Source organism: Aplidium turbinatum, chromosome 8 (genome assembly GCF_918807975.1).
Source record: "Aplidium turbinatum chromosome 8, kaAplTurb1.1, whole genome shotgun sequence".
In the NCBI taxonomy this organism is placed as follows: Eukaryota; Metazoa; Chordata; class Ascidiacea; order Aplousobranchia; family Polyclinidae; genus Aplidium; species Aplidium turbinatum.
In genome coordinates, this window is record NC_137479.1 from 33,065,033 (window position 1) to 33,084,808 (window position 19,776).

Consider the following 19,776-nt stretch of genomic DNA (forward strand, 5'->3'; position numbering starts at 1 on the left):
CATTTGAGAGCAATGTGTTTGTCATTTTCGGTTTTCTTATGGTCAAAATCTTGGGAAATAATGCGAGAGACTAAAACATTGAAAATTTTCAACTTTGAACAAGTCTAATGATTAATTCGTTAAGTGCGTAATCAAAAAACTTTAACTGGTTTTATTCTTGTTCATGAATTGAGTTGATCTTGTAGCAGAAAAAACATTTATTTTGTCAGGAGCACAACTAAACAACTTGATTCAAATCTTTCAAATTTTTCGACTGAATGGCCATCAGGCCAGGAATGGTATCGGGGATGGCTGTCGAATAAACATCAATTGGTTGTTTATCTGGTTCCTGGGAATGTTCAGCGAGTTTGGTTCGTCCATAGCTCTAAGCTCTGCAACGTTGAGAAAGTTAGAGTTTCTGGTTAGGAAAAAACAACCGTGAGAATAATAAGCCTCTGTAAGAATGGCTGGAGAACATGCCGGGTGGAAGCAAGTGACAATAAACCTTTGGCTCGGAGACGGAACATGATAATTTTGTTTGTAAAAAACAAATTAAGAATTAATTGACACAGCTCATTCATGTCTTGAGTAGTTCTAAACTCCAACCAGAGATTAAAGTTATTACAAGTAAATAAAATCAGTCATACATCAGCATCTATTTCATTCTATAAAGACAGTATTGACATTTAATTGTTTTGATATTGTTAATATGAAAATGTAGAGTGCTCTTGCAGCCAATATAATGACGGCGAGCAACCAAAATTCAACATAAAAAGTGAAAAGAAAGAACTACAATAGCCTATAATAACACACAATTGAAATACTTTGCATCCAGATAACTAAGAAGACATTCTCTAATGATATTTCAACGTCAGGAATAGGTTGCACAAACACTTTATAGCTGATTGAATCTGGTAAAGGAAATTAATTTATCCCAAAACAGCAAGCAAATTTATTAAATGTGTGTGTCCGTGTTGTTTTGTCACAATGACCTTGCTGTCTTCTGCTATCATAGCAGTTTGGCTGTCCCGATCTTGAATCCTGCAACAAATGTAATTTTACTTTCTCAGGGATTTAAAATCTAAACCAGCGTTTCTCAAAGTGGGCGAAATCGCCCCCCTGGGGGCGATTTTGAGCGCCAGGGGTGGCGAAAAAATCAAAGGGGGCGATCGGGGGGCGAAAACACTCGAAGGGGGCGAATTTATCAAACCACCAATAACAGTCCAACGCGCTAACAAATGTCCAACGCGCAAACCATTTAGGCTACTGCAAATAAATGATTCCACCTTGACCGACAATGTATCGCTGCTGCTTGGATATGTGTGTTTTGTTCATAATATGAGAACAAGAAAAAATGATTTTTGCGCTCAGTCTTCTTACAGATATTCGGGCTTCAAGCATCTTTAATGCAGTGAAAAACTTTTACGAAGAGGAGGGGATTTCACTGAAGAATATTCTACAATGCGCAACTGATGGTGCTCCGGCAATGGTTGGAAAGCATCTAGGGTTCATTGCACTGATGAAAAGAGCAATTCCTGGACTTATTGTAATTCATAGTGTAATTCACCGTGAGCATTTGGTTGCCCGTAATCTCAGTCCTGAACTGCATGAATCACTGAATATTGGGATAAAATGCGTCAACAAGATAAAAGCGCAGGTCAAAATGTCTCAGTTTCCCAATTTGAGGGAGAATGTTACTCAGTTTCCCAATTTGAGCGAGAATGTTATTACAGAAGAACAACGGCAAAATACTGCTCACATTTAGACATGCTTCATAAAGACATGAAACTTCGCTTTCCAGATGTCGTGGACCTCCACGTTCCAAACTGAGTGGTACAACTATTTTCTACCGAACCTACAGACATACTGTAGAAGTGGAACTTCAAGAGCAGTTCATTGATATGCAAACAGATGATGAGTCAAGAGTGAAATTCAGAAGTGATCGATAGGTAGGCTACGATTTGTTTTGTGCCAGGTTGCTGGCAAATATGAGCTTCTCTGGAAAGAAGTTAGAAGAATGTGGATTTTGTCGTTTCCTACTTCATATATGGTTGAAAAGGAGTTTTCGGCTGTGGCATCGATGCTTTCAAAGCAAAGACATGCTTGCTAGTTCATAAACGGGATGATCTTCGACTCTATCTTACGAAGATGTCGCCAAACATTTCAAAACTTTGTAAAAATCGCCAAGCTCATCCATCCCATTGAACATTATCATGTGGCCTAATCATGTTACTGTCAATTTCGTTGATTAAATTCCTAAAACTAAATTTGTCTATCACTCTATTATCAATGTTTATTTTACTTTACAGAATTAGGGGGGCGAAATTTTATTTTTATAACGAAAAGGGGGCGATGGACTAAAAAAGTTTGAGAAACACTGATCTAAACCTTAATAAGTTTCAGCTTATGTCGAACGTCACTTAACATTTGCTTTTAGGAATATTGTTTTACGTATTCATTGAAAAACTACAAATGGGTCAATGCTAAATCAACCTACAGTAGTGTTATAGCCTACATTGTTGTCGATTGGAAGTCAAATTTCCCCAACTACTGTAAAACTAAAAACAAGCGCGTGACTTTGTGTACGAAGAAGCTTCTAGTAGAGGGGAGGGATAAGTTAATCGACTTTATTTTTCAAATCCGACTTTAGCCTTGGTTTTAAAATACAACAGGACATTCTAAGACTTCCGGAAAAAATTGAAATTTTTATCCCAAACCAATGTTACTTGATAGAAGTTAGGTTCCATGAAACTAGAAGCTACAGTAGCTTATGAGTTTCTGAAAGCATTAGTTAAGGACAAAAATATAAAACAAATGCAATTTTTTGCTAAATCCTATAAAACTATTACAACGGTCCATAGACCAATAAAACTGTAAGAAGACCAGAAAAACTGTTTGCGGTTGTCTTGCATCATTATTACCGTTTTTGATGCAGTTGTAAATAATATTTAAATGTTATAAAAAAGGTGATGTCAATACAATACAAGGAACTTTTACACAAAAAGTAGTTTTTAGGGTAGGAGGGTGGGTTTGAACGAAAGTTCCACTTTTTTTCTAGAGGTTTTAGAATCGGGATGTGCGCTTGAGCAACGCACGCTAAGGACTGCTCTCAATTCAGTGCCACCTACTGGATTGAATAATTCCCCGGTAACCACACTATAAAAATCGGAAACTTTACACTGTCAATGTCGGTGATCGGGCCTGTGTCAGTGGTTGAAAGCTTCTACAAGTATGTGAAACTGCCAGGATTAAGCTCTCAAAATCGCTTTCCCAATCCAAGGATAAAGATTCAATCAATCAATGTTAACCACGTTAGAGTTTAGAAAAATACAATAGCTTTGATATAGCCTAGGCTACTACACAACCTAAATACTACCAGTGAGGACATCAATAAATGTCATATAACTGCAGTTTAAATAACCATAAAGTTTAAAGACCCTAACCCTAATAACTTAAATTAATTTTACATCGTGCCAAAATACTTCTTGAAAGTGCGGAAATTATTTTCGAAACAAATCTTGCAGAAACAAATTGTTTAATGGAAAAATACTTTGCCTTTTGCGAGCTGTTGAGATCAATAAATATTGTACCTGATCATGAGCTACACAGGATTCCACACGCTCGTTCTCCAATTTGCAGCAGCAAGAGGCGCTCGATATCTGAAGGATCATGGAAACCAGGCCAGCGATTGCAATCATACTCTCGACAGCAATAAAGAAACCCTTAACAAACATTTTAATAAGTGAATAAAAAAATATCAGTAAGCTCTCAAGTACATGTAGCTCCACACAAAGGGAAAATCACATGGTTTTTGACTCTTTTTTATTTCTTTAAAGTTAATGTCTAAAAAGATGTTGTTGACTACAGACAGTGGTAAATGTTTCCATCTTACGGATCTCTTCAGAGTAGTGAAAGGAAAGTAGAGAGTCGTCTTGAAATTTCGGATCAGATAATGATTTTCAAGAGTGGTGATTGATAAGCCAATGAGAATTGATTTAATTTTCAATTTCGGACTTCAGCGAAATGTAGTTTTTTCGCCAAATATAAGTGTGATTTTTTGAAAACTATTCTGCAAATAAATAATTTGAAATTAAAGCATCCTCTGTGGAGCTTTCTCATATATCATGTCCAATCTTAAAGATGTTTTCCGTAGACCCATTCATTTTCTTTGAATTTATATATTTATGCCACTCGCATCCAATTCTTGTATTTTACACCCATCTCAGATGATGATTATGCCCTAGTTTAGTGGCAAACTCTTGCTTTTTTTCAAGTTTTTATTTTTAACAAATTCAAATTATTTCAACTTTTCTCAAAAAAATCACTTCTTCTCGTCGACGGGTAGACTACGTTTCGCTGAAGTTCGAAATTGAAAATTAAATCAGTTCTCATTGGCTCATCAATCACCCTTCTTGGAAATCATCATCTCATCCGAAACTTCAAGACGACTCTCCACTTTCATTTCACTACTCTGAAGAGATCCGTAAGATGGAAACATTTACCACTGTCTGTAGTCAACAACGTCTATTTAGGCATTAACTTTAAAGAAATAAAAAAGAGTCAAAAGTCATGTAAATTTTACTTTGTGTGGAGCTACATGTACTTGAGAGGATACCGATATTTATTTTATCTACTTGTTGATTTAAGCAAATCACTTTGTATCGTCTGCAGACCCTTCTCTTGTGTCATCGGCCAATCCTACAGGTGTTTGCTGGTAAACTCCTTCATTTTCTTTGAAATATATTTTATTTCGAGAATAGACAATTGAAGACCTAAGCTGTAAACCTACTTGTCACATTCTGTGAAAATTGAGTTATCATCAGAAATAATTATGTTGTTTAATGGGCAATGCATGTCCTCGCACAGAATCTGATAAAACGGATAAATTTCGTTATAACACACCAGACTTGGACAACTAGAGTTTTTTAAGTTTTCGAAAATTAAATTAGAATTATAATTAGAGTAATTCAAGTTTTAACAAATTCGACTAAGATCAGAATTAGAGCTATCCAAGTTTTCACAAATTAGAGTAGAATTTAAACTAGATTAGAATTAGTTGGACGAGTTTATCACAAATCTTTTTTTAGTTGGATAAAAACGCCAACGTGGCAACTCGGGATCAAAGTGTCATTCCACCATCATAGTGCCAAAATCACTTACGTCATAATATACATTGTAACGTCAGTAAATTGATGAATTAATCGAATTTTTCATGACTTTACTGCTCAAGGGATGGAATGACATTTTGATCTTGATCGTTTGATGTATTTTGTTTGTATAGGCCTTAGGTTGATAAGAGCGCAGTATCTTTTTATTTGCCAAAAAATACTCTTGGACAAACTAAAATTTTTAGTAAAACTGGAAATTGAATAAGAACTACAATTACAGCAAACAAGTTTTTACCGAATTAAATTAGAATTGCCGACATTTCGCTCTAATTTGTCGAATTAGACAACTAGAATTATCTAGTAGTTATAGAATTATCTAGAAATTAGATATTATCAATTAGAAATTATTATAAATTAATTATTATTAGAAGTTATATCAATTAGAAATTATCTATCAATTAATAGAATTATCTAGTTGTCCAAGTCTGTAACACACGCTGGTGTTTGCACAGAAATAAAAGATTAAACAGTGCTTCAATTTAGGTGTTCAATTACAAACTAACTTGAAATCACATTTCCTACCTTTTCACGATCTGCAATATAAGCCATGACAGTGGCAATCACAAATACCCCCCCAGCAAAGACAGCGCCAACAATAGCGAATGCCATGTGGGTGTTGATCTAAAAACATAACAACTAAGAGTACACAAAATGAATACCCGACAACGTTGCCATCGATATATAACAACTGTGTTGGTAAAATAAACTCACAATGCAAGAAGAAGATCTCTTCCTCCCGGCAGCAATACCCGATCCTCCGGCAACAATTATCTAAAATAATGATCAATTGTTGGATTGGGTAATGCTGACTAACTTAAGTTAATATGTGATAAATTGTTAGCTTGTCCAGGATAGTCCTTGTCTTCTAGTCCAGAACGCTGTGTAGAGAAGTAATCAGGCTCTTCAGGCAAAGCTGGAATGTGACTTAAAAATACATAGTTCATTTGTTTTTACAAAATTTATTGGTGTCTTTCTGTATGTGTAAAGCAAGTTCTGGGGGGTGTTAATTGCCAGATGTCTTGGAAAACGATACAATTTTCTACAAATTTTATTATAATTTCAACAAAAAGCTCTTCGAAATCCTAACTTTGAAACTTTTTTTGGGGAGAGGGCATGGCCCCTTTCGACCCCTGGCTACACCTATGTGGTGAACACGACCCTGTATGCGGCCCTGAAGACCAATGTCGCGCTGGTGAAAACGCTCGTTGTAGGCTACAAAAACGTGCCAGGTTGTATAAGCTATATTAATAAATATAAGTTACTTGCACAAAAAAGACGACAATTACCACTCCAAGAAGGAGTAGCACAATCTGAGGGAATAGCACGATCACACGACATGGTTGTGACATCACCACGTTCCATTGTGACCACGCAGGACAAGGCGGGCTAGGATTTGGTTATAGAACTCTGGTTATAATACTCACCCATACTCCACACCATATTCCTTCGCCAACAGTGATTTCGCTGTCTCGTGCATTGAAGCCAAAAATGCCGTAACTAAAGCAACTGATGTGAGACGACTCGTGGCCAATGATCACAAATCCCATTGTGACGCAAAATACACCAAGCGCTGTTTCAGCAATCTGAAATTGTGATGGTATTAATGAGACCTCACTTATTTCATTACAAAACGTATCGGTCTTAATAATCTGGATCTCTCTCAGGCTCATTGACACTTATTCCCAGCACCAACTTGTACTCGAAGCGCCATTGATGCATATCAGAGGTTTACATGAGCCGGAGTCTGACTTTTTGCTACTTGGTATATTTAACATACAAATATTTTCGCTGCACATGGCGCAGTTGTTACTTTTAAAACATTTTCCCAACAAAAACATTTCCCACAGGTAGACCTAGCCCGCACAGCAAACAATGTCGGCTGATCGTTGGCCAACGGTCGCGAACGTCGCGGTCGGCTTTTCGCCGCCAAACAACCATTTGCCAACTAACATTATTTCTTTAACTGAACAAAGAATCAGTAAAAAAGGGTACAACATGTTATAATTTGGTGATATAAACCACATAAAACATTTTTTTTACCAAATATATATTGTGTAAAACTTGGTTGTGGACACAATGCTAAGACAATGGTGGGCCAACGTCGCATTTGTCGTCGTGGGCATTCAGTTGAAAACCAACCTCCAGCCACCGATTGTATATTTTGATATTCCGGGTGAAATAATCTTACATAATGAAAAGTACCCATTACAATTCTGTGAATTGAAGCTTTTATAAATTTTTATTTCAACAAACGTCAAAATCATAAATAGGTTGTTAACACAACGTTGAACCAACGAAGAACCAACGTCACGTACGTCACCGTGGGCATTCGGTTGTCAGCCAACCTTTTGAGAATAAATCTCAATTTTGGTGTTTCTGACTAACGAATTAAGAAATATGGCAAGTATGTATTATAATTCTGTGAAATGAAGAATTTTTAAAGTTTATTTCAACAAAAATTTAATATGACTAATATAGTTGTTGACGCGACGTTGTGCCAATGGTGGACCCCACAGCGCGTTCGTCGCCGTGGGCATTCGGTTGTGAATCAACCTTTCTACAACAAATATCATTTTTCGTATTCACAACAAAATAATTCGAAGCATTGGCCAGTATATGTTACAATTTGACGAAATTAAAGTGAACAAAGGTTTGTTCTAACAAAAACGCTATATAAAAAATAGTTTGTTGAAGCGACGTTGAGCCAATGGTGGACCCCACAGCACGTTCGTCGCCGTGGGCATTCGGTTGTGAACCAACCTTTCTACAACAAATATTATTTTTCGTATTCACAACAAAATAATTCAAAGCATTGGCCAGTATATGTTACAATTTGACGAAATTAAAGTGAACAAAGGTTTATTCTAACAAAAACGCTATGTAAAAAATAGTTTGTTGAAGCGACGTTGAGCCAATGGTGGGCCCCACAGCGCGTTCGTCGCCGTGGGCATTCGGTTGTGAATCAACCTTTCTACAACAAATATTATTTTTCGTATTCACAACAAAATAATTCGAAGCATTGGCCAGTATATGTTACAATTTGACGAAATTAAAGTGAACAAAGGTTTATTCTAACAAAAAACGCTATATAAAAAATAGTTTGTTGAAGCGACGTTGAGCCAATGGTGGGCCCCACAGCGCGTTCGTCGCCGTGGGCATTCGGTTGTGAACCAACCTTTCTACAACAAATATCATTTTTCGTATTCACAACAAAATAATTCGAAGCATTGGCCAGTATATGTTACAATTTGACAAAATTAAAGTGAACAAAGGTTTATTCTAACAAAAGCGCTATATAAAAAATAGTTTGTTGAAGCGACGTTGAGCCAATGGTGGGCCCCACAGCGCGTTCGTCGCCGTGGGCATTCGGTTGTGAATCAACCTTTCTACAACAAATATCATTTTTCGTATTCACAACAAAATAATTCGAAGCGTTGGCCAGTATATGTTACAATTTGACGAAATTAAAGTGAACAAAGGTTTATTCTAACAAAAACGCTATATAAAAAATAGTTTGTTGAAGCGACGTTGAGCCAATGGTGGGCCCCACAGCGCGTTCGTCGCCGTGGGCATTCGGTTGTGAATCAACCTTTCTACAACAAATATCATTTTTCGTATTCACAACAAAATAATTCGAAGCATTGGCCAGTATATGTTACAATTTGACGAAATTAAAGTGAACAAAGGTTTATTCTAACAAAAACACTATATAAAAAATAGTTTGTTGAAGCGACGTTGAGCCAATGGTGGGCCCCACAGCGCGTTCGTCGCCGTGGGCATTCGGTTGTGAATCAACCTTTCTACAACAAATATCATTTTTCGTATTCACAACAAAATAATTCGAAGCATTGGCCAGTATATGTTACAATTTGACGAAATTAAAGTGAACAAAGGTTTATTCTAACAAAAACGCTATATAAAAAATAGTTTGTTGAAGCGACGTTGAGCCAATGGTGGGCCCCACAGCGCGTTCGTCGCCGTGGGCATTCGGTTGTGAATCAACCTTTCTACAACAAATATCATTTTTCGTATTCACAACAAAATAATTCGAAGCATTGGCCAGTAAATTTTACAATTTGACGAAATTAAAGTGAACAAAGGTTTATTCTAACAAAAACGCTATATAAAAATAGTTTGTTGAAGCGACGTTGAGCCAATGGTGGGCCCCACAGCGCGTTCGTCGCCGTGGGCATTCGGTTGTGAGTATACCTTTTGCCAAAAAATCTTAATTTTATTTATTTATTTGCAATCAGACTCAAAGTCCATAGAATTCAAAATGCTTTGCCTATGCAATTAAATCAAATAGTTTTCAATTAGAGAAAACACAAGTCTCACGAAACAAAGTGTTACAATCACTCATACAAATAGCCTATATTAAAATGTTGCATGACCAAATGCTGCATAAATTTGATTAAAGAAATTCATCTTCTTTTGATAAACGTTTTTACAGCTTTTCAATAGTTTAAAAGTCAGTAAATCGGTTGGATATCGGAAATTTTTGGAAATGAAATATAAGCCGTCGCCAAAAATTCATATAAAAATAATATTTTGTTGAAAATATAACCAAGAAAACTCAAAATGCAAAAGTTTTGTCTTGTTTGAGGATAAGGATTTTCATTAGCCTACATCTGCCGTATTTAACGTTTGACTAGAATTAACTACATCAAAATAAAATAATTTAACTTGGACCAAAAAAATGATTTCATCATGTTTTTACAATAACCGCAAATATCCCCCATAAAGTAGCCTACAAATGATCATATAAATGTTTGTGGTGGGCAAAAACTATTTCTCAACCATTCAGACTTTCGAGCGTTCAATACAAATTACTTCCTTTAGCCAAAAACTTGTTGTTCTCATCTCGTTTGCTTCGAATTTTCGAAGTATTTCGTTTCGACCTAAAAGTTTCTTTTGAAAAGCAAAGTCCAATTTTTTCACATTCATCCAATGTTTGAAGATGTTGAATCAATGTAAAATGCCTGATTTTGTTCGCCAGTGATTTAACCCAAATAGAATTGTGGTTTAATTCAATCCAAAGTTTGATTGAATTGAATTAAGTTTAACTACTAGATTCACCCGGACAACAGAACAGAAATTGATTTTCATTGATTCAACGTTCACAGATGTTGATACAAAAGCATGCTTTGCTGGCTGGCAATAAACAGCTCTTTGTTAATTAGGTCATGCATTGGTGTTAATTAGGTCATCCTCTTCTTTTTTCCTTTTTTTCCCATGCTGCCCCGCTTTTAAATTTATTCACAGTGAGTTGTGACGGCTTGAGGGCTTGTACGAATTACAAAGATAATATTGCGGTGCTTTGGTATGTCAGCAAGGTCCAACCAATGAAATTGCGAAAGATTTTAAGCCTACAAGCTCCAGCCTCGAATAATATCATTAGTCGCCTGGAAAAGCATTGGTGAGTGTATAGCCTACTAGGTACTGCATATCGCTGTTTTTATTGTTGTTAGCATTTTTGATAAAGCATGAGATGGTTCAATTAGTTTAATGTAGTAGCCTACTATAATTAATTATAATGCAATACCGATACATAATTATTCATAAATTTAAATTTTAGGACACACCTGGGTGTGTACTGTGCAGTGCATTGATTTTTGTGTTAGTTTTGATAATACTAAATAGCTTATCTCCTGTTTTTTCAATGAAGTCAACTTTTTGTAGCAAGCTTGCGCGGTGCGTTTTTTGTAAGGATTCTGAAAGTAAGGAAAAGGTTCCAGATGCTTATTTAATAGATCAATGAAAAGTCAATTCAATACCATTACTTATTTCAAGTCAGTTTGTTTTAAATGGACACTGGTAAAGCAAAGTGTTTCCTCCTACATTGATAAAAAAAGCTAACCCTCAATAACTTGTTTATTTTTATGTCGCCAGTTTTGTGGCTCAGACTACTGTGTTGTATCGCAATTTTGCAATTTTGGTACGATCTAATTGATTAAAAGCAATTAGTTTTAACATAAAATCTAAAAAAACACTAAATTATTTGGTCAAGTTTTTGTTAGGTCATTAAGGTCATTTTTACATTTTAAAGTAAATTGTTTTGAATATTCAGGTCGATGAAAACTTGCTCTATTTGTGAGAAATAGGCTGATGATGATGGATGATGGTGATGACGGATGATGATGAGGCTACATCAGATTTCGATAATCCTTTTTCACTCCAAGCACAAGCATGGTCAGCTTAAGCATTTACCCCTTTACCTTATGTTTCTTTTTCAACAAACTCTCAGTTTTTAATGAATAATAACTACAGACAAAGCTTCTGTAGTTAATTTAATGCAAGGTTGCATGAAAAAGGTGTTTATTACAGTGACGAAAAATCATAATTTTGTATTTGTAATAGAAGTAATTCGCAAAATCTTTGAAGAAATGGTTTCAAAGTTTATTTGTAGCAGGATAATTCTCATTTTCTTTTCCAGACTGTTGTAATCAATGTAATTCTGAGTTTATCCATGGGAGATACTTTCAGAGCTTTTTCAGTGTGATTAGTTCATTGTTTATGGGAAAAAGTTACTTGTTAGAGTTAGTTACGTGGCTTCAGCAACCAACCTTTTCCACTAGACATATTGGTTTGGACCAGCTATTGGCAATTTATCCCAATGACATTATTATTTTTAGATGGAGTACGAAGAACGCATAACTTGTCCACAGCAACAAATTGAAATATCCATGCCGCTATTTCAGACTGGCTGAAATACGCAAGAGATAGGGATTGAGAAGTTTGAGAAGAGGAAGACAGGAAATTTGATTTAATTTGCCTCATGCCCTTTTCTAGACCGCTGTTATATTTAGCATGTTTTTTGTTTTTGCTGTGATGGTTAGAAATAAAAACAAACTTAACTGCCATCTGTCCTACTTTTTGCTTGTATGAGTGCCTTTTCTAGCAATGTTGTACCGAGTGGAATGCTAGTATGGTAGGTGATAAGGTTTACTGCAAATTAAGGCCTCGATCCCACGTCTTCGTGGTCATCATTTTCAGCATAGATTAACTCGAAAAAAGTGAGTTAACAACACGCCATCATGTGGTCAAAGTTAAGAAACGTTTTCGGTTTGGTGAGCAAATGATGGCCAACGCTAGGCCCACGAGTAACCAAATCGTTTTCGCCACAGAGGGGATGATTGTAAATTGCGTCTTCCACGTCGACCCAACGAAAGCGTTTTGTCGTAGGTTGGCCAACAGTGCACTAACGTTGGTTCTACGATTAAACAACTCTTTTTTGCCACAGTGAGGATAGTTGTAGGCTAAATTGCGTCGTGGATCCCACGTCGAACCAACGAAAGCGTTTGGTCGTCAGGTTGGCCAACAGTGCACCAAAGTTGGGTCTACGATTAGCCAAGCATTTTTTTTGCCACAGTGAGGATAGTTGTAAATTGCGTCATGGATTCCACGTCGAACCGACGAAAGCGTTTGATCGTAGGTGGCAAATGGTCGGGAAAGGATTGGCCAACAGTGCATCAACGTTGGGTCTACGATTAGCCAAGCCTTTTTTCGCCACAGTGAGGATAGTTGTAAATTGCGTCGTGGATTCCACGTCGAACCGACGAAAGCGTTTGGTCGTCAGGTTGGTCGCAGGTGGCAAATGGTCGGGAAAGGGTTGGCCAACAGTGCATAAACGTTGGGTCTACGATTAGCCAAGCCTTTTTTCGCCACAGTGAGGATAGTTGTAAATTGCGTCGTGGATCCCACGTCGAACCAACGAAAGCGTTTGGTCGCAGGTGGCAAATGGTTGGGAAAGGGTTGGCCAACAGTGTGCCACCGGGGGATCGACGTTTAACCAACCGATTTTTGTGACTGACGATTCGCCCAAGGTGGCCCGCTGGCCAAATTTGTTACGCGCCAACGTCGGAAACCAACGGAGGGCCCACGGGACGTTTCCGATGGTCTAACGTTGGACCAACGACACGTTGTTGTGCGGGAGGCTACTGCTTACAAGCCTACACACGAATATTTGTTTCCAATACATATCCAGAATTGTGACAGTAATTTTTTGTGACAATGGTCGCATGTGTTGACATCTTCGCTGAACAGATTGTTGATCCAAAAGTTTCCATACCGAGGATCTTCATGTTCCGCGAAATCATGGTAAAAATTGTTTGTCGATTCTTTCAAGAGTTGACATACAATGCTCAGTAACTTTTTGAACTTTTTCCAATCACAACTCCATTTCACCAGCATTTTCCACCACAAATTGGCTTTTAATGCACTTTTTAACACTGAGCTTGTCTCTAAAAATGGCTTCATCCCATTATGAAGCACTGTTCCCTGTCATTTTCCGCATAATCTATAAAAATCAAGATCTTTGCCTTCTCAGTCTCACTGAGGTTCTGGAAAAGTTTCATGACAGTCCTTACCTTTCACGTCTTCTTTCCGAACCTCAATTTCTCCAATTTCAACTTTTTGTTCCCAGCGACCTTGATTTTTCCCTAATTTGGGACAAAATTTCCCATTTGGAAACACTGCATTTCAACGTTTTGAAAGGTAGCCACTTTAACAAGTCAAAATTCTGCCACTGCGAATGAATACAATGCAACCGCCAACCAATCAGAACATGTTATAAGAGGCTACCTTCCAATTGTGACCCTTCTAGCACTCATCCAGAGAGTTAATGCTTGTTTTGAACTTTATTTGGTAATTACAGAAGAAAAAGAGCAATAGCAGTGGTGGGAATCGAACCCGCGTCAATGAAATGACTACTTTCTATCCCTAACCCTAACCCCTAAGCCAACCAGCTGACAAAAAATCCATCATTTAATTTGCTTTCTATCATCTTCTTTTCGCCATTTTTACGTCACTTAAACCGTAGCTTATGATTGGTTGGCGGTTTCATTCTAGTCAAGTTTAGTGGCAGAATTTCGACTTGTTAAAGTGGCTACCGTTTTGAAAGCTAGACGCAGTTTATGGGAACGTTCAAATATTACGTAACGCTTTTTTCCGAATTTTTGACCCCCCCCTCCCCCATGTAACGCCAACGTAACGCTTTTTTCAATCCCCCCCTCCCCCATGTAACGCTTTTTCACTACGAATTCAGCACAAAAAACTACCATTTCGTACTCGAAAGCGTTACGTAACGTTTTGCTTGAACCCCCTCCCCCCCGATGTGACGCTAACGTAACGCTTTGCATAAACCCCCCCCCCTCCCCCTCGAAGGCGTTACGTAATATTTGAACGTTCCCTATGACAAAACATTTAAAAACGGCAGAAAATTTAAGCCATCAAAAAGTTTAGTTTTATTATTTATCAAACACTTTTGCTGTAGCCTATTACTGTAATAAAACCAAGATAGTGTGCGTCAGTTTTACAGCTGTGGATTGGCCATCAATCATAAAGCGAGTTTTACAATGGGGAGACAACTTTGCAATGCTTATGATTCCATATTGAAATAATTTTTGTAGAAAGATCTTTTGCTGACCGCAACTGTCAGGAGGCCAGTGGTTGGAAACTACTGATCTAGGGCGATAAGTGAAAGCTCTTTGAGTGTAGGTTCCATAGTAGGCTGTAGTAGGCTACTGCATTTTTGGGTAAGACTCGCCCTGCATCAAAAGCCTCTACAAGTATGCGAAACTAGCAGGAATAACCTATCAAGGCTTTGTCAGTCCGAGGATAAAGATTCAAAACCAACCAACCAATTTTTGAAAGCTGTTGGCCAGTGGTTCTTTTCTTTATTCATAAAACTTACAATAAAATAACACAATATGATGCTTTGCTCATACTGGGGATCTGAAATTTTGTTTTTTATGTTTTGTGGGTCTATCCATCTCTGCAATTCAACGTCTCCTGTCCCCCGCGTTGTAAAGATTGGTGGCCAACAATCTTTTATTTTGTGATAGTATTTCTCTATGCCACCAGCCCCGACGGACGACCGAGACGAGATCTGCAGTTTTGCCAACCTTAGGTTTTCCCGGGCGTTGTCTAGCCAATGCTTCTTAGGACACCCTTAAAGGTTATTTCCATAGACGTTGAAGAATTGAATTTTCTTTGGCCACACGACTTCATCCATGCGTTGCACGTGTCTGTATCTACGTAGCCTTCTCCATCTCATGACATCTTCAAGCTGATGGATGCTAAACCTGGATCTCAGCTCTTCCATTGTCACCAGGTCAGAAAGGCGCTTGGAATAGATCCATCGTTCCATGGCAATTATCATGGCAATAGGGTCAATTTCGCTTTTCAAGAGTGATGGATTAGGTCTCACGTGCATACACTGGAATATTCTTTACACATATTTTATGCATATGACCTCGACTACCGAAGGAAATATCCTTGTCCATAACAATATGGTTAGGGAATGTCTCTAAGAATAGGGATGAGTTCACCGAAACTCTTCCAGGCTAATTGCACCCTCACTGCCATTGCGTACTTTCAGGTTCCCGACTGCCCAATGAAGTCACCAAGATAACAAAAGGCAGGAACGACGTCAAATTCTGGCTCACCAATCGTCAGGAGTTGGCTACGACACTGCCTTTAGGCTATATCGTTAGTTATGTGAAAAATGCAAAATAGTTTCTCTGTAGCGGAAGTTAATCAATAAGCTCATCGACGTTTTTGCTGTTGTTTCTTGTTGATGATGGCATCTAATCGTGGTGTGCTGGTACTGACCACTACTCGCATGGAATTGAATCAATGTTTTTTTGTTTTGTTTTTTATAGAAAGTAGGCAGGAGCATCCTCATTCCCTAATTACTAGTTTATAACTAACCCTAATCATTCAGCATTCCCGCACCCCCTAGGAACAGCTCTTGCACTCTTTAGGGGTGCGAGCACTCCCTGTTAAGACCCCCTGTTGTAGGCTATGCAGTGGTTTCTAATCTTTTTAAGCTGAAGACACCTTACAAAAAAGAAAAATATTTTTCAGCACCCGTGGTAGACTAACGATCTCTTTCATTTTGAATGAATACAGCAGGTTGCTAAAACAAACTTTTCCTTGCACAGCGTTCACTTACAGAACTACACTCGACATTCAGCACAACTTGTAAAGACATTGACCATGACATCCCAAAGCTACAATAATAAACAGAAAGAAATGAAGATAAAAAACGACTCGTGGCACCTCAGAGTATTGTAAATGGCACGCCAGTTGAGAACCACTGCTATACCGTATATAAAAAAATCGATCAATGGGTTTGTTGAAAAATGTGATATAAATAGGGCCCACAAAAGTCAAAATTTTTTAAGGATCTCGTCTGTCCACGAGTTAAAGAATAAAGTTGTTTTCAGCACCTAGGGGCTGTTTCTAAGAAGTTTATACCATAAGTTGGAGTGAATAGGGACACTTTTAAAGGTTTTTGCTACACAGGCTTTTCCAATAACATAGTGTTGCCATTTTTAGTAGTTTGACTTATGTCCATATGTTAGACCTATGTTTATGTAATTTTGTATTTTTTATAAATCCTAAGAATTTTGAGATATTTAGAAAAAACTGATGTTCCTTTTCACCCCAAACTTTGGGGTGAATAGGGACATTTTATTTTTTCTAATTTTAAACCTTTTCAATCTGCGCATGAGGTGAATACTTTGGTACTTGATGCTTTGAAGTAATGCTAAGGTTTGAACCTGCTGGTGCTTGGCATGAGGCAGAAAGCTTTTTTATTAAAATAAAATGTCAAAAAATTAAAAAATTAAATTTTTATTTAACAACAATTTTTTTCCTCCCAGGATCATCACTGAGGTTAGAGTCTCGGCATAATTCATTATGTTTCCAGGCGGCACATCTCTTGTGTCCTCAAGATTGTCAAAAAAGTTATTATGGCAGTAAAGGAGATTGCAGCTCTTGACCGTTTGATATTTTGACACAGCCTTTGAGCCAACACATCTTTGTGTCGTTTGAGAAACGATTCTACTCAGTCATCACTCGGCATATTATTCTTAAACTTTGTGTGTTAAATTCCCCTTCTATCAAATTGAGCTTTTACGATGTATCTTATGCCAAATTTGTCCATGGTCTAATCCCACTGTGCACATAACAAGAGTCGACCAACTAGATGTTCCTCTAATGCTTCTCCTAAAGCCAGCTGACCTCCTTGGGGCTTTAATGGCTTTATATCTTGACTTTTGTGATGTCATTCCCCCATCTATAGCTTCAAGAGCTTTTTGCAAGGTGCTGGTATCATATTTCTTCTGCCGCTTGGCTCCCCACTTCGGTTTGTAATTTCTTGGCATTGTCCCTATTCACCCCACAAAAGTTGAAACTTTTGTCATGAAAAATAAAAAATACACACAATCAACGTAAACGTAGTTGGTCCAAAATTTTTTTGTATATGTAGGATAACCAACCTAACAAAGTGCAAACCCAGAAAAAGTGTATTTGCTACTAAACCGATTTCCACAAAGCTTTGACCATAATAAATAAGTAAGAAAAAATTTACCCAAGTGATTTTGGTCTCTGTGCAGTTGCAATATAGCCTATTATTCAAAAAAGTTATCAGCCTTGAATTATCAATAAACTTATATGTATCCGCAAAGCAAATATTGTGTTTGAAGTATTAAGTTTAACTATTTTTTTATTAAAAACATACAAAAATATATTTTTTGTCCCTATTCACCCCAAATTACTGTAGGTCAAAATAAAGTCAAAATTTGTCAAATTATGGCTTTTGACAAACTTTTTTTATGTTTCTTGAGAGTAAGTTTTGTCAAAATCCTCGTAGAAGCTTTGTAAATCAGGAACTGCAACACAATTAAGCCATAGGCCATTAACCCATAAAAGCAGAAAATATGTCACAATGCCCACTTGGATCAGCAGTAACTTTTATCAGAAATTGTCTATTGTTTTAATTTTTATTCATTGTTACGTATTTAAATAGTTCTTTATAAAACACTTCCTCTTCACAAACTTGGTCTTTTCGAAGATCAACAGTTTGGATTTTAGGAATAGCTGACTGACATTCTGTAATACAAAAAATACCTAAGCAAGCTAAATCGTATTTAGCAAAAGTTAGACAGATTTGGCGAGATTTTTCTCGTGAATTTAATGCAACTCCCGGAGGTGATTTAAGGTGAACTTTTGCGAGTTTAGCCTATAGTGAATTGAGATAAAAAGTATTTTTGTTGAAAGCGACAGGAAAAGTAAACGCCATCAAGCTGGATTGGAGCGACAACAAGCATCGCAATCACGGCAACTTGTATTGAACAAGCGCCTTTTATTGAACACGTTTGGGTCTGAAATCGAAAAAATATCATGTATGGGTAACTGATATCAACAGTATTTTGTACGTTGTTTGATGTAGCCTGCTTGATGTTGTGTTAGTCTGATATTTTGTGTGATGACTGTTAAAAATTTGAATTCTATGGACTTTGAGTCTGATTGCAAATAAATAATAATAATTCAAGGAAGAACTGTGGCTTCTACAAACAAGCAATTTCTTTAGGTCAAAATAAAGTCAAATTTTTTTTTATGCCAAAATAAAAATGGCTCTAGATATAATTTTTTTTCTAACTAGTTTTCTCTACTTCCAATCCCACCACTTACCCCAAACCCCATCAGCGCAATTTTTGCTTTCGTGTTTATGGGTAATGGTAGTGTTTCCATGACGACGTACTTTCGAAGTGCTGTCAGAATTGAGCTCCTATCCTGATAACGTTATATTGACCTTTTCACGCTTTGCCAGGACAGAAGAGTGAAGGCAACGTGTTCAGCAGTCATAGCAGATCAGATATAGATTGATGTTAGGTGACTTTTCTGGGTGGTCTTTTTGCACGTACGAAAAGTAAAATACTATTTGTAACAAGTTCTTAGCCACAATAGCCAAACCTTTTAAAATATTTCTGAATTTTGTACGCTTTCTGACGTCACAATAAAGTTGAATAGACAAAGCAAAGAAAGAAACGAAATTATAGGAAGCGGTTTGCCCACAAAAATCTGTCGGAATGGCCGATAATGCAAGAGAAGGATCCACGAAGGATACAAACTGATTCATGCTCTGTAGGCTCAACAAGTGAAAAAAAGATCAGCACCCTGTCAAGCTTGACAAGATTTTGGCTTGGTTGGTTTTGGTTAGGTTGGTTTTAAATCTTTATCCTCGAACTGACAAAGGCTTTGATAGGTTGGTTATTCGTGGTAGTTTTGCATACGGTACTTTTAGGTTTTTTTTACGCAGGGCCGGTTACCGAAATTGGCAGGGGGAAGTTTTCCAATTGTTGAAGTGATGTTGCTGGAGAATTATTCCATCCACTACGTGCCGCTGAATGGAGAGCAGTGCAGTCCTTGCAACGCATGTTGTTTAAGTGCACACCCTGAGAGCCGAAACAGCGTCGCTTGATCTTTAGATCTGATGAAGGTAGGCTATGTAGCCAGTTAAGTTTCATTTCACTTCTGACCATCACAACAAAAACAATTCATAGGTCTATAAAAAAATAGAGCGACAAAAGGCGGACGTTGTAACGTGCATGATACCTACCAAAGCAGGACAATCAATTTAAAAGATGGCATGGTCGCAACACCTTAAAAAGTCTACCACATAAAGCGGTTAGCTGAGATGTGCTTGACAGGGTGCTAATCTTTTTTTTTTCACTTGTTGAGCCTACAGAGCATGAATCAGTTTGTATCCTTTGTGGATCCTTCTCTTGCATCATCGGCCATTCCGACAGATTTTTGTGGGCAAACCGCTTCTTATAATTTT

The 19,776-nt window shown here is 37.4% G+C and overlaps 1 protein-coding gene across 2 annotated transcripts; it reads right to left on the minus strand.

The window, feature by feature from the left end:
• Positions 1–185: 185 nt before the first annotated feature.
• LOC145775939 (uncharacterized) lies at positions 186–18,886 on the minus strand. Of its 2 annotated transcripts, XM_082587351.1 has the most exons (7): positions 18,627–18,886; positions 6,572–6,730; positions 5,859–5,918; positions 5,670–5,768; positions 3,570–3,701; positions 972–1,020; positions 186–371 (listed from the first exon to the last, which is right to left on the minus strand). In XM_082587351.1, exons 1-7 carry the CDS (start codon positions 18,684–18,686, stop codon positions 265–267), a joined length of 666 nt encoding a protein of 221 aa, XP_082443477.1. In that variant the 5' UTR covers positions 18,687–18,886; the 3' UTR covers positions 186–264. The 2 variants fall into 2 exon arrangements, with proteins under 2 accessions (XP_082443477.1, XP_082443478.1); XM_082587352.1 differs by lacking the exon at positions 5,670–5,768.
• Positions 18,887–19,776: the final 890 nt, after the last annotated feature.

What these genes read in the sequence shown, in the direction of transcription:
- LOC145775939 (XM_082587351.1), bottom strand. Translation starts at nt 18,686, where the DNA reads ATGGAAACACTACCATTACCCATAAACACGAAAGCAAAAATTGCGCTG. An exon ending in GAATATGGTGTGGAGTATGG is followed by an intron (nt 5,919 to 6,571) that starts GTGAGTATTATA and finishes TCATTATTTTAG; the next exon opens with ATAATTGTTGCCGGAGGATC. An exon ending in TGATAGCAGAAGACAGCAAG is followed by an intron (nt 372 to 971) that starts GTCATTGTGACA and finishes TCAACGTTGCAG; the next exon opens with AGCTTAGAGCTATGGACGAA.